Source organism: Capra hircus, chromosome 7, assembly GCF_001704415.2.
Source record: "Capra hircus breed San Clemente chromosome 7, ASM170441v1, whole genome shotgun sequence".
NCBI classification, from domain to species: Eukaryota; Metazoa; Chordata; class Mammalia; order Artiodactyla; family Bovidae; genus Capra; species Capra hircus.
This window is the reverse complement of record NC_030814.1, coordinates 94,300,459-94,322,086: the sequence shown is the minus strand read 5'-3', so window position 1 is coordinate 94,322,086 and position 21,628 is coordinate 94,300,459. Positions and strand designations below refer to the sequence as shown.

Sequence of the window (21,628 nt, the reverse complement as noted above, 5' to 3'; positions counted from 1 at the left end):
ATGAGTGTTACATATGTGGAGGAAGTGTCAATTCAGGCTCTGTGGAGAACAATTTGGCGCCATCAGTAAAAGTAAAAAATTCAGTGTCTTTTAACAAGCTATTTCACTTCTACAAATTTATTCTCATGGACAAAAAAGCACTATTAAGTAAAAAAATAGGGACTTCCCTCTCTGCCTAGAGCTCCGCTTTTGGTCCCGCCCTCAATCCCGCCCTTTAGGGCTCGGCATCGGTATTAGGAGCTCGGTCCTAACCTCCAGCCACGCCCCCAGTCTCGTTCTCGCCCTTAGCCCCGCCCAGGCCTCAATGTCGCCCGAGCCACGCCTTCTTTGTTTGGCCCTCCTCTCCGGCCGCGCTCCCGAGTCGTGTTCCCCCCTTAACCCCGCCCTTGACTTCGCCGTCGCCTTAGCCACGCCTTCCAGGCTTGGTCCCAGTCCCTAGCCCCATCCTCTGTGCGGAGTTCTGGTACCGTGCTGGTCTGGCTGCCAGGTCCAGCCACGTCCCCTCAAGAGCAAAGCCGAAACTCCGCCAGCTACCGGAAATTGCGACCACCTCCCTGTCCGCACCCTCTCTTTCCCCCGCTTCTTAGGGCCCCCGCAGGGCGAGTCCCCGAGTTCCTTTAGACGGAAGCGGAAGTGCGTGTCAACGGGATCATGGCGACTTTTGCCGACTTGCCCGACTCGGTCCTGCTGGAGATCTTCTCTTACCTCCAGGTCCGGGATCGGATCCGAATCTCCAGGTGCGGCCGCCCCCTGCGGGAGGGAAGGGCCAGGCGGGGGGCGCACTAGGAGACGCACATCTGATCCTCGCGGGGCCCGGGTCGTTCTAACGGCGGGTCCCCTCCCCCAGGGTCTGTCACCACTGGAAGAAGCTGGTGGACGACCGGTGGCTGTGGCGACACGTCGACCTGACGCTCTACACGGTATGCGGGTCTGGCCGGGCAGGCCTGGGCCGAGGTCGGGTTGGTCAGACTTCGAGGACCACGCCTCCAACCCTGTGTTTCGAGCGAGGCTCTCCCGGGTGCGTCCCGCCCGCGTCCCTTACTTGCTCTGCAGTGACCTCCAGGCCTCAGCTTCCCCATCTCCAGAATGGGTATAACCAAGGTCTTGCAGGAAAAGAGCTTATTGATGAGTTTTCATGGAGAAATTTTCTATAGTCGACTTAGTTCTAGAATTAATGTCCTGAGTAGTCAACCAAATTATTTCAACTTTCTCCCATTTGTGCTTTATTTATTTTTCTTTGTTGTTGTTCAGTCGCTAAGTTGCCCAACGCTTTGCAACCCTATGAACTACAGCACACCAGGCTCCCCTGTCCTTCACTGTTTCCTGGAGTCTGCTCAAATTCATGTCCACTGAGTTAGTGATGCTCTCTAACCGTCTCATCCTCTGCTGCCCCTTCTCCTTTTGCCTTCAATCTTTCCCAGCATCAGGTCTTTTCCAATGAGTTGACCCTTTGCATTTTTCTTTTTATTATGAACTATTTCAGATAGATATAGAAATGTGTAGAGGATAATATCTGAAACTATGTACTCACCACCTGGATTTAATCTTTTTAAACCTTTGGCTTTATTCACTGCAGATCTTGTGAAATACACATACAAATGTTTCTGTGCAAACATATGCATACAACATTTGCATATGTTTCTTGCACGTTTGAAACCCTCCTCAGAGACAACCATGACTATAAAGTGGATTTGTATCCCTTCATGTTTTTATTTACTGCCTATGTATGTGCTTATCAGCAATATACAGTATTGTTAATGTGTTTCTAAAATTGAGATAAAACTTCTCTTTAGATAATTAAATGCTATTTTACTTAAATTAATATATCCACCCATTAGCAACTTTATTCACACATCACTTTTGAGATTTACTCTAATTAGTACTTGTAAATCTAATTCATTCCTTTTAATTGCTGTTAAATGAATATACCACAGTTTGTTTCTCTATTTTCCTGGTGACAGATGGTTAGATTATTTCCAACTTTCTACTATCACAAACAGCTTTATAAGACCGTGTCTCAAACTTTATTGTGCATATGAATCACCTGTTGGAGTTAGGTTGGTGTTGGTCACTCAGTCGTGCCCAACTTTTTGCAACCCCATGGATTATAGCCCGTCAGGCTTCTCTGTCCATGGGATTTCCTAGGCAAGAATACTGGAGTATTTCCTCCTCTGGGGGATCTTCCCGACCCAGTGCATTGACAGGCGGATTCTTTACCTCCAAGCCACCAGACTATTTTATTACGAAAACTTTCAAATGTATGTAATAGTTAAAAGAACAGTACAGAGAACATAGAGTTGCCCATCACTAATACTTAATACATTTGTTTTATCATCTCTTCATCCATCCATCCCTCTTTCCATCAAGCTTTTATTTTTCAAATGTTTATTTGTTTTCCCATTTTATTTTTTAAGTATGCTTCAAAATCAGTTACAGATGAGTCCACTTCTAAAACACTTTAGTACCCATAATAGAGATTAACTAGGACATTTGTTTTACATTTCTCTTTTTGAGGTTTTATTTTTTAAAATCACGCATCATGAATAATTCTTACAAAAATGTGGAAGTAGTATAACTATGTATGGTGATAGATATTAACTAGACTTATTGTGATGATCATGTCATAATACATACAAGTATTGGTTCATTATGCTGTATGTATGCCTGAAACTAATATAGTGTTCTATGTTAATTATATCTTAATTAAAACCAAACCAAGCCAAAAAACATTGAAATATTGTCACGAATGAAGCAAGAGCCTTTGACAGTCATCCCCTGGTATCTCTACCCTTCCCCAGAATAACCACTATTATGTGTGGAATTTCCTTCTATAGCATTGTCTATGCTTTTGGACCCTTGGGGCTTTATAGGGAAGGAAAGGGCAGTGGTTACAAGAGCAGGATTGGCCTTTGGGGTCAGGCTGTGTTGAATCATAGTTGTACTCTTGCAGCAATATTTGGCCAATGCATTTTTCCAGGTAGGGGTGTGGGGGTGGGGACGGAGACCTGCTTTGCAGTCAGGTACTGTGTGAGCGTTCTAGTTCAATGCTCAGCGCTGCATCCGGCAAACAGTAGTTACTCAATACAAGTTAACCATTATGGTTGAAATAACTGTACCCATATAAATTATAATATATATCTAATAGTCTTCCCAGGTGGGGCTCGTGGTAAAGAATCTGCCTGCCAGTGCAGGAGACATAAGAGATGCCAGTTCGATCCCTGGGTCAGGAAGATCCCCTGGAGAAGGAAATGGCAATCCACTCCGCCATTCCTGCCTGGAGAATCCCTTGGACGGAGGAGCCTGTTGGGCTACAGTCCATGGGGTCACAAAAGAGTCAGACATGACTTAGCAGCTAAACAACAAAAGTACATAGTATTGTTTCTTTTTTCTTTAACCTTGAAGGTATCATTTTGCCACTCCTTCCTGCATGTCTTGAGGAGTTACCCATGTTTGAATCTCTGAATCCTCTTTGTTCTTAGTTGCTATCTACATGGCTGTTATCACTGGACATTTTTGCTGTTAAAACCACGATGTCAGAAACCAACGTTTCTGTAAGGTAAATTCCACAAAACAGGTATTACTAGGTTAGGCAGTGTGTTCATTTAAACCAACTAAAGAATTTGTTTAAAAAACATAAGTAGGGGAGGGGCCAAAGATAAATGCACAGGATTGAAAATATACAAAATTATAAACATTGGAAATTAAGGTCTCTCCCTGCTTCTGTCACCCAAGTCACCTTGTTCTTTCTCAAAAAGGCAGTAGCTGTTCCCGTATTTTTAAAAACAAAACAGGTGCCAGTGGGTGTCCATATTTTAAATTTCAGTAAAAATCAGATTGCATTTCAAAGTAGCCAGACCAAGTCCCACCAGCAGGACCCAAGAACTGCTTCTCCACGTCCTGGCTAGTGTTTGATATCATGAAACTTAAAGGATTTTCTCATTTGTCTTTTTACAAGTAAAAATGATTCAACTTCTGGCTTTGTGCATTTGATATTTTGCCAACAGTGGCTTCCACTCTTGTGAGTTACCTTTTAGTGGTAAGTGTTTCTAGTGAGTCCCTTTCCTCAGCCCAAATTTGCAGGTCTAAATTGGATCAGGAAGATTTGATTCCTCTATCAAGAGTAGTTAACAGTGGAGAGGGATAAATTAGGAGTTTGAGATGAAAATATACATACTACTATATATAAAATAGGTAACCAACAAGGACTTACTGTATAGCACAGTAGGAGCAATACTCAATATCTTGTAATAACCTAAAATGGAATAGAATATAAAAAATATATATAGATCCAGCATATATATATATATTCATCCATATGTATACATGTACGGGCTTCTCTGGTGGCTCAGATGGTAAAGAATCTGCCTGAAATTCAGAAGGCCTGGGTTTGATCCCTGGGTCAGAAAGGTCTCCTGGAGAAGGGAATGACTACCCACTCTAGTATTCTTACCTAAAGAACTCCATGGACAGAGGAGCCCGGTGGGTGACAGTCCATGGAGTCACAAAGAGTCCGACATGACTGAGTGATTAACTCTTTTACATATATACATATATATAGATGTACACCAAAATAGCGATCACTGAATCACTTTGCTCTGCACCAAAACTAATACATTGTAACACACTGTAAATCAACTATATTTCAATGACAGTGTGAAAAACATGAATTTAGGAATAAAAGGATTGGGGATACCAAGAACCCAACAGAAAAGGAATAGCTGAGGGACAGCAGAATATCGTCTTGCCTGGTCATGGATTTCGCTAATAAAAAAGTCATATTTACCAAAAAAAAGTCAACAAATTCTATGGTATGCAGTTTCTTTTTTCTGCTTTTTTTTTTTTTAAGGTAAACTGTACATATAATAAAATACATGAAATACTAGTTAGTATATAGTTGGTTTTCTACAAGTCTAACTTCCCAGGATTAAATTTTGCAGCTTTCACTATTATTAAGCTATGATTTTTTTAAAAAAAAACCTAGATCTAATTTGCCCTGGGCAGTTTTAACCTTTTTCAGTTTTTATTTTGTGTTGCTCATTTCTATGAGGAGGTGGTCATTAAGAATGGGATAGGCACTTCCTTGGTGGTTCAGTGGTTAAGACTCCAGGCTTCCACTGCAGGAAGCGAGGGTTTGAGCCCTGGTTGGCGAACTAAGATCCCACATACCACGTGGGATGGCCAAAAAAAGAAAAAGAAAGAGATAAAAATATTGCTGGGTAGATTCACATTTTTTTAAATCTTAAAAGATATAAAGTTTTATTAAACCTGGAATCAATAGTATTATTTCATAAATTAGACAGCAGTAACATTTTCCTAGGATACATATACAGATCACAGTGACTTTCATTATGCAAGGAATTGAAAGGTTTAGAAACAGGATTTTTGTTGTTGTTTCACTTACTTATTCCAGAAGGTAATGAGACTCACTGTCCTGGTAGAGACAGATATGTTATGATGGTCTCTTATCCACCAATGCTTTTGTTCAAACTTAGAGGTCAAAATGGTGGGGTTAAACCATCCTGTTACTCCTGGAAAGGTATCTGGTTGCGTGAGGCTGGTGAGGGAAGGACAGAATTCCCAGGAAGCCTCAGAACCCCAGCTGGGGCTTTTCTGTCTCCAGGCGGGTGGGGTCCCTGGAAGATGCCCCGTATCTCTGGTCCAGACACCCTCCCATCTCTGGCTCTTACAGATGCGGCCCAAAGTCATGTGGCACCTCCTCCGCCGGTACATGGCATCCAGGCTCCATTCCCTGCGGATGGGCGGCTACCTGTTCTCAGGCTCCCAGGCTCCCCAGCTGTCCCCTGCCCTGATGAGGGCCCTGGGTCAGAAGTGCCCCAACCTCAAGCGCCTCTGCCTGCATGTGGCCAACCTGAGCATGGTGCCCATCACCAGCCTGCCCTGCACCCTGAGGACCCTGGAGCTGCATAGCTGTGAGATCTCCATGGCCTGGCTCCATAAAGAGCAGGACCCCACAGTGCTGCCCCTGCTCGAGTGCATCGTGCTGGACCGCGTCCCCGCCTTCCGCGACGAGCACCTGCAGGGCCTCACACGTTTCCGTGCCCTGCGCTCGCTAGTGCTGGGCGGCACCTACCGGGTGACTGAGACCGGGCTGGATATGGGCCTGCAGGAGCTGAACTACCTGCAGAGGCTGGAGGTGCTGGGCTGTACCCTCTCGGCCGACAGCACCCTCCTGGCCATCAGCCGCCACCTCCGAGACGTGCGGAAGATACGGCTGACTGTTCGGGGCCTCTCGGCCCCTGGCCTGTCTGTCCTGGAGGGCATGCCAGCCCTGGAGAGTCTGTGCCTGCTGGGGCCACTTGTCACCCCGGAAATGCCTTCTCCGCAGGAGATTCTCGCCTCCTGCCTCACCATGCCCAAGCTCAGGGTCCTTGAGCTGCAGGGGCTGGGCTGGGAAGGTCAGGAGGCGGAGAGGATCCTGTCTAAGGGGCTACCCCACTGTATGGTCATTGTCAGGGCCTTGCCCAAAGAGTCCATGGACTGGTGGATGTGACTGCATCCCCTACCCCTGACCCAGGGATCCCTCTCTTAGCTTTCATTAATGAGATCTGGACCTTCTGAGCAGCACCTTGCCAGTAGGCAGGTAATCAGGTTGGAGAGGCCTGAAGGCCACAGGTAGAGAGAACCCAGGCCTTGGCGTCTTCAGGTCATTGGAATCGTGGTTCACCAGCTGTATGGCCTCTGTAACGTGAGCCAGCCCCTCGGAGGCCCTATCCTCACATCTGGAGATGAAGAAGACCACAGCTACCTCATGGTTACGTTACAGAGCCTTAATGTTTACCACCTCCGGGCCCACCAAAGGTCCTCCATGAAGAGCTGTTCTCAGGAACAGGACGATGCGGAAGGGCAGTTTAGGACTTAGGGAGACCTGAGGGGCCAAGACCCCTTAGGAAGCCTAGAAAGGCTATCTATGCATGCACACCTGCACACTAACATGTCATTGACACGCAGACACACCACTGATAACACTGACACGCCACTGACAGACTTACATGCACACGGGAGACACGGAAAGGAGGGCAGATACAGTTCATGCTTGATGATCAAAATGTTAATAAAGATCCGAAGCTGTCCTTTCTGTATTTTGTATTCTGGATTTTCCCAATTTTCCATAGTGTAATTTTGCTATTAAAGACAAATAATTTTTTTTTAAAGCGTTTGGTTTATTTATTCAACAAATGTGTCTCAAGCTATTTTGCAGGGACTATTCTAGGCACTGGGACCACAGCAATGAATGAAACACACACAAGGAAGAAGGCAGGGTGATCAACAGGTGAACATATGCATAGAATAGTTTTAGAGACTCTGAGCCAATAAACTAGGGCCACGTGATGGACGCACGTGTGTTTGGTTGGGTGGGCAGGGTGGGCTTCTCTGAGGGGAAACCTGGGAGGCAATGAGGAACCAGCCCTGGGGAGCACTAGGAAAGACAGAAAAAGCAAAGACCTAAGATGGAAATAATGAACTTGGCATTTTCTGAGGATGGGAAGAAGGTCCAAATGGCCAAGGGAACAAGGGGTGAACAATAGTGAAATCAGACATGATGGAGAGACGTTGGAAGGGCCTCACAGGTGGCTTTGGTTTTAGGGGTTCAGTAAGTAGCAATTCGTTTTCCTGTCTTTTGAGTCTGAACCACTTGAAAGATACAGGTGGCAGACAGATAGCGATCCTAAGTGCCTACCCTTGAAATGAGGTGGGGTTTTTTTTTTTGCAGTAGAGTTGATTTACGATGTGTTCATTTCTGCCACAGAGCAAAGTGACTCATGACTCAGTTATACATATATATATATATGCATATATATATATATATATATTTTTTTTTTTAACAACACAGCATGTGTGATCTTAGTTTCCCAACCAGGGATCAAACCTGTGCCCCCTGCAGTGGAAGTGAAAGAAGCTTACAGTGAATGGTGTTGCCGGATTTGTGGTCCCCAAAGGAGAAGATTTAACTCCAAAGACAGTTTCAGTCACTCAGAGCTTAGTGTAGATTTTTATTTGAAGTGAAAGTGACAGAGAAAGCTTCTGATATAGACATCAGAAGGGGGCAGGAGAATACCTGGCTTGCTAGTTTGGGCCGGGCATATATACTCTTCTGCTAGCTAGTTAAATAAAAATAATACCTGAAGGTTTGTAAAAGTTCCACCATACCCTTTCCCAAGGCATACATCATGTTATAACTTTGGCACAAGATTAGCCAGGGGGAATGATCCCGGTCAATGTCTCTGGTCGAGATATGCTGTTGCTGTGTCATCAGGGCTACAAGTCTTGAGAAACAGGTTCGCAGGCAAGATTTGTTATAATTATTCATAGAGTCTAAGAAAAGTATTTCCATAAGTAAGACATTGTGTAGCCATTAGTTCTAGACCTAAAGAAAGGCCAGTTCTCAGGCAAGATACATTGTTGCACAAGGCTTAAGGCAAGCATGAGCAAGAGTATTCGACTCCTTTTTAAAGGGAGGTAAGCTTTAACTCAGAAGCAAGGTGTCTTAACCACTGGACCACCAGGGGAATCCCTATATATTCTTTTATATATGTTTTTCCATGATGGTTTATCCCAGAATATTGAATATAGTGGACTTCCAGGTGGCTCAGTGGTAAAGAATCTACCTGCCAATGCAAGAGACATAAGAGACATGGGTTTGATCCCTGGGTCGGGAAGATCCTGCGGAGGAGGGCATGGCAACCCACTCCAGTATTCTTGCCTGGAGAATCCCATGGACAGAGGAGGCTGGTGGGCCCCTAGGACTGTGTTGTTTATCCATGAGTGTTACTTCTGATTGGAGCTGGGTTAGGAGGGTGTGTGTGGCTTTGCAGGCTCACCACCTGCCTGCCAGTTCAGTGTGCCTGCTCTGTGGTGGGCAGAGCCAGGAGAGAGGAAAGGGGGTTGAGCTGGGGACCCTTGGTTCTTTTTTACAAGTTCACCTATCAGAGAGGAACCAGATGTTTTATTCTTTTCCTGCTGGGGCAGCCAGTGAAAATTCCTTCCCATCTGACCACATGTAGACCAGGGTGTGACTGCTCCCCTGATGTGGCCATAGTTAGGGTCTACTTGTCCCACACCGGGACCAAATCTAGCAGCTCCTGCCCAAGGCATCTAGGGGACCAGGTTGATCCAGGCTGGGGCATGGGCCTTGGGAACATCTCAGGAAGAGAAATGATCAAGGGATCTGTCACCTTGGTAGAGGGTGTTTGGAGATCTGGAATATACTGTTGGGAGAGGGGGTGTGATGGAGAGATCAACAGAAGCCCTGTCCTGGCCTCTGCTGGTCTCCCTGGAGATGGAGTGTTGTTGTTTAATCACTAAGTCGTGTCTGACTCTGCAACCCCATGAACTGGAGCCTGCCAGGCTCCTCTGTTTGAGGGATTTCCCAGGCAAGAATACTGGAGTGTGTTGTCATTTCCTAGTGACATTCAACCTGGAACAGCTCCTTTCCTACCTTTCCAGTGGGAATGGAGCAGCAGATACGGAGTTGGAGGCAGTGGTGTGCCCAGAAATGTTTACTGGCTGGTGTTAGCAGGTGGTGGTGGAGGAAGTCCTCATTCGCAGTGGTTGTAGCACCTGCAGATTTTTGTGGTGTAAAACTCTCTACCATGACTGGTTTCAAGATACCCACAGTTTAACAACTTGGCTCAAGAAATTCATGAAAATTTAGCAATCACCTCCCCTACACTGGCATGAACTGGCTGCAGCACACCACTAGTTAGAGGTGTTTTTTTTCCCCCGGCTCACCTGGTGGGGGACTCATTCTATCTTAGTGGTGCCTTCCTCGAGTTTAGCTCTGAAGGTTGGTGGAGTTGTGGGATGTCAGACAGAGCTCCTCCCCACTTGGGATCTCCCCATCCTTAACCAGTGCCTTTTCCTAGATAAGGAGCTGGGGGTTGAGGCTGTCCTCTGTTTTAAAATGTATCTGGGACTTCCCGGGTGGCACAGAGGATAAGAATCCACCTGCCAATGCAGGGGACACAGGTTCGATCCCTGGTCCGGGAGGATTCCTCTTGCCATGGAGCAACTACACCTGTGCACAACTACTGAGCCTGCGTCCTGCAACTACTGAGGCCTGCATGTCTAGAGCCTGTGCTCCAGAGTGAGAGAAGCCATGACAATGAGGAGCCCATGCACCCCAACAAAGAGTAGCACCCCCATCATCACAGCTAGAGAAAGCCTGAATGCAGCAACAAAGACCCAGCACAACCAAAAATATATAAATAAAATGTACCTGGACCATAGAGAAGCCTTGGGGCAGGAGTCCTGGTTCTCCCCTCAAGCAATAACATTATCTTTGAGCTGTTTTTTAGATACTATAAGTCCCTACATATGAATGAGTTTTGTTCTAAGAGCATGTTCATAAGTCCAATTTGTTAGCCTAGGTATTCAAGTAACACAATTACTGTATAGTACTATACTGTAACAGGTTGATAATAATTTTCACACAAATAATGCATAAAAAAGACACAAAAATATGGAAAACATTTTAAATCTTATAGTACAGTACCTTGAAAGTCCAGTTCAGTTCAGTCACTCAGTCATGTCCAACTCTTTGCAACCCCATGGACTGCAGCACACCAGGCTTCCCTGTCCTTCACCATCTCCCGGAACTTGCTCAAATTCATGTCCTTCGAATCAATGATACCATCCAACCATCTCATTCTCTGTTGTCCCCTTCTTCTCCTGCCTTCAATCTTTCTCAGCCTCAGGGTCTTTTCCAGTGAGTCAGTTCTTCATATCAGGTGGCCAAAGTATTAGAGCTTAAGCTGCAGCATCAGTACTTCCAATGAATATTCAGGACTGATCTCCTTTAGGATGGACTGGTTGGATCTCCTTGCAGTCCAAGGGACTCTCAAGAGTCTTCTTCAATACCACAGTTCAAAAGCATCAATTCTTTGGAGCGAAGTTTTCTTTATAGTCCAACTCTCACATCCATACATGATGACTGGAAAAACCATAGCCTTGACTAGATGGACCTTTGTTGGCAAAGTAATGTCTCTGCTATTTATATGCTGTCTAGGTTGGTCATAGCTTTTCTTTCAAGGAACAAGCGTCTTTTAATTTCATGGCTGCAGTCACCTTCTGCAGTGATTTTGGAGCCCAAGAAAATAAAGTCTGCCACTGTTTCCATTGTTTCACCATCTATTTGCCATGAAGTGATGGGACTGGATGCCATGATCTTAGCTTTCCGAATGCTGAGTTTTAAACCAGCTATTTCAGTCTCCTCTTTCACTTTCATCAAGAGGCTTTTTAGTTCCTCTTCACTTTCTGCCATAAGAGTGGTGTCATCTACATATCTGAGGTTACTGATACTTCTCCCTGCAATCTTGATTCCAGCTTGTGCTTCATCCAGCCCAGCATTTTGCATAATGTACTCTGCATATAAGTTAAATAAGCAGGGTGACAATATACAGCCTTGACGTACTCCTTTCCCAATTTGGAACCAGTCCATTGTTTTATGTCCAGTTCTAACATTTGCCCCTTGAACTGCATACAGATTTCTCAGGAGGCAGGTGATGTGGTCTGGTATTCCCATCTCTTGAAGAATTTTCCACAGTTTGCTGTGATCTACACAGTCAAAGGCTTTGATGCAATCAATAAAGCAGAAGTAGCTATTTTTCTAGAATTCTTTTGCTTTTTCTATGATTCAACAGATGTTGACAGTTTGATCTCTGCCTTTTCTAAATCCAGCTTGAACATCTGGAAGTTCACAGTTTGTGTACTATTTAAGCCTCGCTTGGAGAATTTTGAGCATTAATTTGCTAGCATGTGAAATAACTGCAATTGTGCGGTGGTTTGAACATTCTTTGGCATTGCCTTTCTTTGGGATTGGAATGAAAACTGACCTTTTCCAGTTCTGTGGCCACTGGTGAGTTTCCCAAATTTCTTGGCATATTAAGTGCAGCACTTTCAAAGTATCATCTTTTAGGATTTGAAATAGCTCAACTGGAATTCCATCACCTCCACTAGCTTTGTTCATAGTGATGCTTCCTAAGGCCCACTTGACTTTGCATTCCAGGATGTCTGGCTCGAGGTGAGTGGTCACATCATTGTGGTTATCTGGGTCGTGAAGATCTTTTTTGTACAGTTCTTCTGTGTATTCTTGCCACCTCTTCTTAATATCTTCTGCTTCTGTTAGGTCCCTACCATTTCTGTCCTTTATTGTGCCCATTCTTGCATGAAATGTTCCCTTGGTATCTCTTATCTTCTTGAAGAGATCTCTAGTCTTTCTCATTCTGTTGTTTTCCTCTATTTCTTTGCATTGTTCACTGAGAAAGGCTTACTGTCCTTGCTGTTCTTTGGATCTCTGCATTCAAATGGGTATGTCTTTCCTTTTCTCCTTGGCCTTTTGCTTCTCTTCTTTTCTCAGCTATTTGTAAGGCCTCCTCAGGCAACCATTTTGCCTTTTTGCATTTCTTTTTCTTGGGGATGGTCTTGATCATGGCCTCCTGTACAATGTCAGGGCTCCATCCATAGTTCTTCAGGCACTCAGATCTAATCCCTTGAATCTATTTCTCACTTCCACTATATAATCACAAGGAATTTGATTGAGGTCATACCTGAATGGTCTAGTGGTTTTCCCTACTCTCTTCAATTTAAGAAAATTTACTGAAAATTCAGGAGTACAGTACAGTGGCTGGCAAACAGAGGCTGGCATCTAGTGAACAGCCAAGAAGAGTTACTGACTGGAGGAGGGAGAAGAGGTGGAAAACAGTTAGAGCTGAAGGATCATCAGCAATAGGAGATGCAGGGAAAGCTGCAGTTCCATTAACACATGATATTGATGGCATAGGTTCTGGTTTCTGGCCGGAACCAGATGTATGTTTGGATCTTCAAAAGTTCTCAACTTGAAGGTTCCTATGTAGGGGATTTACTGTAATGAAACCCCCACCAGGTGGGAGAAAGTAACTGCATGCTCTCCATAAGCACAGAGACCCCAGAAGGTTGGAACCAGAAAGTTGATGACGTTGACTCCCGGTTACCTCACCACCAACCAATCAGCTCAATATCCATGAGCTGATCATGCCTTCCTCTTTGAAATATTACTATAAAAAAGCCTCACTACCCCTTCCACATTGGGACACACAGTTTTAAGGGCATTAGCCCTCTGTGGCCCCCTTTGCCTGGCAAAGCAATAAAGCTACTCTTTTCTACTTCACATCTCCACTAAAAAATACAAATAAAACAAAATGTACCTGGAGCTTGTTGAATCATGTACAGTAAGGTGACAGATGTGGAGACATTGGTAGTATGGCTGTTAGCATAACTGACGCTATCTTGGGCCCTTATAGTTCCTCCTGTCCTGCTGACCCCATGCAGAAATGTACTGTACAGTAACCCGCTTCTCTGTCATCAAGGGCTTTGTAGTTAAGAGATTTTGTTTAACAGTCGTTAGGATTGGTTGGCCTCTATGCTCTGAGAGTCCCCAAATAGTGATGAAAACTTTCACTGCTGGTGTATTCCCAGTGCCCATGAGACTAGTTACTCATTTATAAATCTTGACTTAGTAACGTACGTTCTGTTTCCCAGCACCTTCCCCCAGACCCTAGGTTAACTATAAATTGTCCAAAGGTCCCTCAGGGGTGAGGAGTGGGGCCATGAATGCTTCCCAGTTGTCATACACCTGATCCTACCCTGTGAGCACATTGTGAGTGTGTTAAGTTGCTTCAGTCATGTCTGACTCTTTGAGACCCTATGAACCAGAACCTGCCAGGCTCCTCTGTCCATGGGATTTTTCCAGGCATAAATACTGGAGTGGGTTGCCCTGCCCTTTTCCAGGGGATCTTCCCGACCTAGGGATTGAACCTGCATCTCTTACGTCTCTTGCACTGGCAGACAGGTTCTTTACTGCTAGCACCACCTGCGAAACCCATGAGCAAGTTACCCTCTAATAAATCGATCCATTGACTATATGAAGCTGCTTGCCTTGTTTTTCAGTCTCAAGATGGCTTCTCATTTCAATGGTCACTTTTCATTCCCTCCATCCTCCAACAACTGTCTTTTATTTATTTATTTTTAAATTTTATTTATTCATTTGTTTATTTTTGGCTGTGCTGGGTCTTGGTTGCTGCTTGCAGGCATTCTTAAGTTGTGGCTTTGCAAGAGGTACTTTCTAGTTGTGGTGCCTGGGCTTCTCATTGGGCTGGCTTCTCTTGTTGCAGAGCGCAGCCTCTAGGCAACCACTGATCTCCTTTCTGTCACTAGAAATTATTTTGCTTTTCCAAGAATTTTGTGGAAATAGAATCATATGGTGTGTGTGTGTGTGTGTGTGTGTGTGTGTGTGTGTGTGTATTTGGGAGGAGAGGTCTTGTTCCTTTTACCCAGCCTAAAAATTTTGAGATTTAGCAGGATCCTTTTGTTTCAGGGATCAAAAATTTGTTCAAAGTAATTCCCGGATGATCAGGTGATTAGGAATCCTCGCTTCCACCACAGGGGGCCCAGCTTCCATCCCTGGTGGGAGAAATAACATCCAGGAAGCAGTGCAGTTTGGCAAAAACAAACAAACAAAAAAAACCCCACCAAAATCCCAAACATGAACAAATTGCCCTCTAAAAAACAAACAAACAGAAAAAAAATAAGTAAAAAACATTTCTTCCTGAGTAGTATTCCATCATATGACTAGAGACAGTAATTTGTTATCCATTCACCTATGGATGGTTATTTGTGTTTAAACATAGAATTTTTGAGTGGGAATTAACACAACACTGTAAATCAACTATAATTCAATTAAAAAAGTGTAAAATAAGCCTTGTGGGACTTCCCTGGTTGTCTAGTGGCTAAGACTCCATGTTTTCAAATGCAGGGGACCTGGGTTTGATTCCTGGTCAGAGAACTAGATTTCACATGCTGCAACTAAAGATCCTGCATGCCAAAACTAAGACGAAGAGCAGCCAAGTACATAAGTAAATATTAAAAGAAATAAAAGCCTTGAAGATAGGGTTTCTCAGTTGGCACAGGGAACTATCAGTGCAGGAGACATAAGAGACTCGGGTTCAATCCCCGGGTCCCGAAGCTCCACTAAAGTAGGAAATGGTAAACTGTTCCAGTATTCTTGCCTGGAAAATTACATGGGCAGAGGAGCCTGGAAGGCTATAGTCCATAGGATTGCAAAGAGTTGTACACACCTGAGACACAGAGCACATACAGACACATACGAGCCTTGACAACATCATTTCTGGTTAAACAGAAATTGTCCTGATGTTGTAAATTTTTTTTTTTTGCCACCCCACGGGATGTGGGATCTTAGCTCTCAGACCAGGGATTGAACCTGTGGACCCTGCAGGGAAGTCTTAACCATTGCAGTCTTAACCACTGGACTGCCAGGGAAGTCCCTTGTAAATAACATTAACATTATAGAAAGTGAATCTATTTCTAATCCTAGACCCCACAGAGAATCATTGTAAGAAGTTTGGCTTATCATCTTCTAAAATGTTGTCTTGTTGACTAAAAAAGAAAAGCACAATGTAAGAGTTGTGGTTTAATTTCTGTTTGGGACCAAATGAGGACTATAGCTCAGGAGATAGTCTCTCAGACAGCTCTGAGGAATTGCTCTCAAATAGGGGAGGAGGTGAATGAATAGATCTATGACTTTAGTGAAGGGAGTTAAGTGCAGTCAAGCATACATTTTGGTAGAAGGTTTTTGTTAGTCTCAAGGAGCAGATGTCTCTCTTAGTAATTTTAGTGCTTTTCTAAATCTGAGAAGATGTAAGAAATTAGAAAATCTCCTGAAAAATCTAACCCTTGGAAGACCTGTTCTGCAAGTTTTTCTCTGTGCACTCAGTGCCTCATTCCTGATCGCTATCCTGAACTCCTTCCAGTGTGTGTTGAAGTCACTGCAGTGGCAGGTGACTATATTCTTTTTTTTTTTTTTTTGGTTACACAATGTACCTTGTGGGATCTTCCTCAACCAGGGATCAAACCAGGGCTCCCGCACTAAAAGCACCAAGTCCTAACCACTAGACCACCACGGAATTCCCGCTAGTGACTTCATTCTTCTAGAATCAGAGGGCAAGCGACAGTTTTCAGTTGGCATTCTATTACTGTGACTTTGGACGAAAAACAATCATAGGCATCTCTTTGTTTCGCTTCTGGGGTCAAGACCAGTCACAGGAACTAGCATCAGCTTCATGGCCCATGAAGGCAGGACTGGAACACGAGGCTTCATTATGCAACTTGGTGGGTTTTCTGATATTTCACCCCTTAATGTGCCCAACCTACTCAGGCATGGCACAGCTAGTCAACCACAAGGCTCCTCTGGATATCAGCTACATGGTCCCAGCCTGACCAAGACACTCTCTTGCAGTGGGAATTTCTAATAATGTACTTTCATAGCCTTGAGAAATTTCATAGAAACAGCACCTGGAAAAACAGCATATATTAAGAAACTGTGTTGATGATATGTCAACAACGATGAAAAACACTTTTTTCATCATGATTTTCTTAGAATAATAGCCTTGTTACAGACCCCAAGGCCAGACCCAGAACGGAGTATGACTGGGATCAGGAAAGCATGGACCTTGGAACACCAGGTTTGCGTTAGGTATGAACACTGCCTACACATTTGCTGATTGTTCCTGAGACTATTCCAGAAGGGAACAGCCTGGGGTAAAAACAAGATCTGGACTATGTCAATGTAGTATCTTGGGAAAGACAGATCAAAGCAAGTTTTGTATTCTGCAATCAGGAATAAAAGCTGGACTCAGAGTGGACTCTGCACCTCAGTCAGAGTCTGTAGGCCCCCTGATCCATTGCACTAGGTTTCGTGTTGTTTTCATTCTCGTCATTTGCTCCTGGACCTTTAGAGCAACACCCTCTCTCTGGGGTCAAGCTGACTCCAAAAGCCAGAGATAAAGGGCATGAACCATTCAAACTCAGCTCCTTCTTCCAAATCCACTAATCAGAGAAAGTGTATGGGTGTTTCATGTGCAGAAAAGAACCAGGACTGTCACTTCAGCTGAAATTTCCCCTACTTGGACCTAGGAAGCCAGAGAAATGGAGTCTCTTCCCTAACTCAGACTAACTTAGAGGCATACCTGTTTTGATGTGAAAGTTGGACCATAAAGAAGGCTGAGTGATGAAGAACTGATGCTTTTGAATTGTGGTGCTGGAGAAGACTCTTGAGAGTCCCATGAACAGCAAAGAGGTCACACCAGTCAATCCTAAAGGAAATCAACCCTGGATATTCATTGGAAGGACTGATGCTGAAGCTGAAGCTCTAATACTTTGGCCATCTGATTCGAAGAGCTGACTCATTGGAAAAGACCCTGATGCTGGGAAAGATTGAAGGCAGGAGGACAAGGAGGCCGCAGGGGATGAGATGGTTGAATAGCATCACTGACTCAATGGACAAGAGTTTGAGCAAGCTCCTGGAGATGGTGAACAGGGGAGCCTGGTGCATGGTATGCTGCAGTCCGTGGGGTCGCAGAGAGTCTGACTTGACTTCGTAACTGAACAACAGCATACTGATAGAGTTGCTATCATCTAGGGGTGCCTGGGACACTCCCCTGGTCCCAGACTTATTGGGATGAGCCCCCGTGGACATTCCCCCAACGTGAGCCAACACTATGTGGCTGGACTGGCCTTTATGGTTTCTTATTATGATTGTGATGAAATAAACTTATTTTAAGGCAGGATGAGGAAAAAATGTAAACATAGGATTCTCTCTTTGCCCATTTGGGCCACTACCTCCTCCCCTTTGTGTGCCGCATGCATCTGTATTATACATAAATCAGACCTCCTTAGAAGACACAGGAATACCTGCCCAATTATAACGAGGAAATTTCTCCTGGAAATTTGCAAGGTAACTCCTTGAGAGAAAATATTCCTTTCACAACCCTGTTAAAACCACAGTGACCCATTACTTGCCCTATATATGCAATCTGTACTTTGTAAACTCTCAGCATGTCACTTTGATGTTTCTTTTTTTTTTTTTTTCCTGGAAAAAAAAATGTGTAACTGTACTTTGATCTCTAACCAAGGGAAAAGTCCTCAGGGCTTTCCAAAAGACTATCTCCCAGGTTATATGGATAACCCTCAGGTTGGCTAGAACAAAATTCTATATTTCCTTCTTGGATTGATCACTAATTAATTTTTTTGTTGACAATTCCAAGAAGCACTTCATCAACGATCATCAGGGAACTTGAAAAAACGGGTTCATTAGTCACAGGTCCTAAAGGGTACAGGGGCATGCTTGAGGTCTCAGATAGGAGAGAGAGGGCTGGCTTAAAATAAAAAAAGCACAGAGTGAGACTTGTGAGTTAAATTTTACCTGGAGCAAAATGAGGACCGCAGCCTGGGAGACAGCTCCTCAGATAGCTCTGAGAAACTGCTCCAGAGAGGAGGGGGAATGTCAGTATAGATGTGATTTTGGTGAAGGGGGAGTACATGCCATCAAGCACATACTCTTTGCAAATGGTGTCCCACTCCTTCTATTCTCCCCTGACATGCTTGTTCAGACGTTTCCATCTGTAATCAGGATTATTGACTTCACTTTCTTTTTTAAAAAATAATTTATCTATTTGGCTGCTCCAGTTCTTAGTTACAGCACTCAGGATCTTTGATTTTCATTGCAGCATGTGGGATCTAGTTTCCCTGACAAGGGATCGAACTTGGGCTCCCTGCATTGGGGGTGGGAGTCTTAGTCATGGGACCCACTAGGGAAGTTCCTGCCTTAGCTTTTAAAATTGTCCTCCCCAATTCTATTTTTGCTTCCTAGGAGTCAAACAAAAGATGTGCGTGCTCAGTCGCTTCAATTGTGTCCAGTTCTTTGCGACCCCATGGACTGTAGACCTCCTCTTTCCATGGGATTCTCCAGGCAAGAATACTGGAGTGGGTTGCCATGCCCTCCTCCAGGGGGATCTTCCCTACCCAGGGATCGAACTCTCGTCTATTGTGTCTCCTGCATTGGCAGGTGGGTTCTTTACCACTCACACCACCTGGGAAGCTCCACACATCTTCTAAAATCTATATCAAATAATGCTCCTCTTGTAGCTCAAAGCCCTTCAGGGGCTCCCCACTGCACTCAGAGTTAAACCCAATATTCTTATAGTTGCCCAGATAACCCCCATGTACTCTGACACTGTTACTTCTCTGATTTTATTTCCTGCTGGTTTCCATCCTGCCCAATTCACTTCCATCATCTTAGGTACTGAGCTTCTGCTGTTGGTCAAAGAGGCCAAACATTTCCTGCCTCAGGATCTTTGCACTTGCTGTTCATTCTTCCTCCAGAAATTCTAAGACAGTCCCTAAAATCCTTCAGCCTGATTGCTGGGGATAGAGGCGGGTGGATAATGTGGAAATACTGTGTCTGGATAACTCTGAATCTTAGTTTTCTCATTTGCCAAACTGTCACTCCTTCCCTGCCAAACTCCAAGCAGTAAGCATTGTTAGAACCCAAAGTTATCCTGGGAAGGGAAAATTTACTTATGGAGGAGAAGAAAAGAGTGACTTTATTCCTTTTCTGGGAAAAGAGGGAATACAGCAGGCTAGTGCCTCATGAGAATCCCAGGGACCAGGGAGCCTAGTGGGCTGCCCTCTCTGGGGTCGCACAGAGTCGGACACGACTGAAGCGACTTAGCAGCAGCAGCAGCAGCAGTGCCTCATGAACTGTGCCCCACTCCTTAGGTAATAGGGAGAGGGGTAGGTGATAAGGATCAAGGGAGTGATGGGCTTGAATTCTGCTGGAGCATTGGTGGTGTGGTAAGTAGGAGTCAGCATCATCAACCCTCAGGTCCAAATGGTCTGGGGTCTACATGCTTGTGGGCAGCCTACCATCGTTAATCATTAACTTTTCTACCTGTAGTGGGTGTCAGTATCTTGTGTCTGGACTTCCTGAGACTCAGGTATTTTTATGTCTCAGTGCAGAAAGAATCCAGGATGCTTGTGAGAGATGCAAGTGGGCAGGCAAGGAGGCTTTGCCAGGAAAATGCCTTTTTTTTTTTTTTTTTAATGAGAACTATCCAATACAGAAAGGATTATTTTGTGGTTGGTTTCAAGAGCAGCTGCTTGAGACAGCACGTGATATCCTTGATCCCCAGCAGATGGCAACACATCATCAAATCTGCCATGTAAATTATAAATATAACTTTATAACATAGGAGTTAAGAAAGCTCTAACATTTGTATTTCTCTTCATCCCTCATAAGGGGAAAAATAAAGGAATGCATATTTGTTGGGCATCTACTTTATCAGGTGAATACTGAGAAGGAAATGGCAACCCACTCCAGTGTTCTTGCCTGGAGAATCCCAGGGACGGGGGAGCCTGGTGGGCTGCCGTCTATGGGGTCGCACAGAGTCACAAACGACTGAAGTGACTTAGCGGCACTGATATACATCTTTGATTTAAATCAGACCAGGTCCCTCAACTCTCAGAACTCCCCCCAAGCAATCAAATGGGAAATTAAACTAAAACTTAGATGTATATAACTATAGTGTCTACAATTTGGAAAACTCAGCAGGGGCCACAGGACTGGAAAAGGTCAGTTTTCATTCCAAACCCAAAAAAAGGCCATGCCAAATGATACTCAAACTACTGTACAATTGTGCTTATTTCACATGCTAGCAATGTAATGCTCAAAATCCTTCAAGCTAGGCTTCAGCAGTAGGTGAACTGAGAAATTCCAGATGTACAAGCTGGATTCAGAAAGGGCAGAGGGACCAGAGATCAAATTGTCAACATCTGTTGGATCATATAAAAAGCAATGGAATTCCAGAAAAACATCTACTTCTGCTTCATTGACGACACTAAAGCCTCTGATTGCATGTGTCACAACAAACTGGGGAGATTCTTGAAGAGATGGGAATACCATACCACCTTACCTGCCTCCTGAGAAACCTGTATGCAGGTCAAGAAGCAACAGTTGGAACTGAACATAGAACAACAGTCTGGTTCAAAATCAGAAAAGGAGTATGACAAAGCTGTATATTGTCACCTACTTTTTAAACTTATATGCAGAGTACATTACGCAAAATGCTGGGCTGGATAAATCACAAGCTAGGATCAAGACTGCTGGGAGAAATATCAATAACCCCAGATATGCAGATGACACCACTCTAATAGCAGAAAGTGAAGAGAAACTTAAGAGCCTCTTGATGATGGTGAAAGAGGACAGTGAAAATGCTGGCTTGAAACTCAATATTCAAAAAACTAAGATCATGGCAACCAGTTCCATCACTTCATGGCAAATAAGATGGGGAAAAAGTGGAAACAGTGTTAGATTTTATTTTCTTTGACTCCAAAATCACTGTGGACAGTGACTGCAGCTATAAAACTAAAAGCCACTTGCTCCTTGAAAGAAAAGCTATGATGAAGCTAGATAGTATAAAAAGCAGATATGTCACTTTGCCTATAAAGATATCATCAAAGCTGTGGTACAGATGTGACAGGTGGACCATAAAGAAGGCTGAGCACTGAAGAATAGATGCTTTTGAATTGTGGTGCTGGAGAAGACTCTTGAGAGTCCCTAGGACAGCAAGGAGATCAATTCAAACCAGTCAATCCTAAAGGAAATCAACCCTGAATATTCATGGGAAGGACTGGTTGCTGAAGCTCCAGTATTTTGGCCACCTGATGCAAAGAGCTAACTCATTGGAAAAGACCCCGGTACTGGGAAAGATTGAGGGCA

At 44.2% G+C, this 21,628-nt stretch overlaps 1 protein-coding gene across 4 annotated transcripts; it reads left to right on the top strand.

The window, feature by feature from the left end:
* FBXL12 (F-box and leucine rich repeat protein 12) lies at positions 390-7,173 on the top strand. 4 transcript variants are annotated; one of them, XM_018051004.1, is made up of 3 exons: positions 390-737; positions 848-920; positions 5,690-7,173. In XM_018051004.1, the coding sequence occupies exons 1-3, from the start codon at positions 652-654 to the stop codon at positions 6,509-6,511; spliced, it is 981 nt and encodes a 326-aa protein (XP_017906493.1). In that variant the 5' UTR covers positions 390-651; the 3' UTR covers positions 6,512-7,173. The 4 variants fall into 4 exon arrangements, with proteins under 4 accessions (XP_017906493.1, XP_017906494.1, XP_005682400.1 ...); XM_018051005.1 differs by having other exon boundaries at positions 391-737; positions 848-1,018; XM_005682343.2 differs by adding an exon at positions 3,480-3,556 and having other exon boundaries at positions 630-920.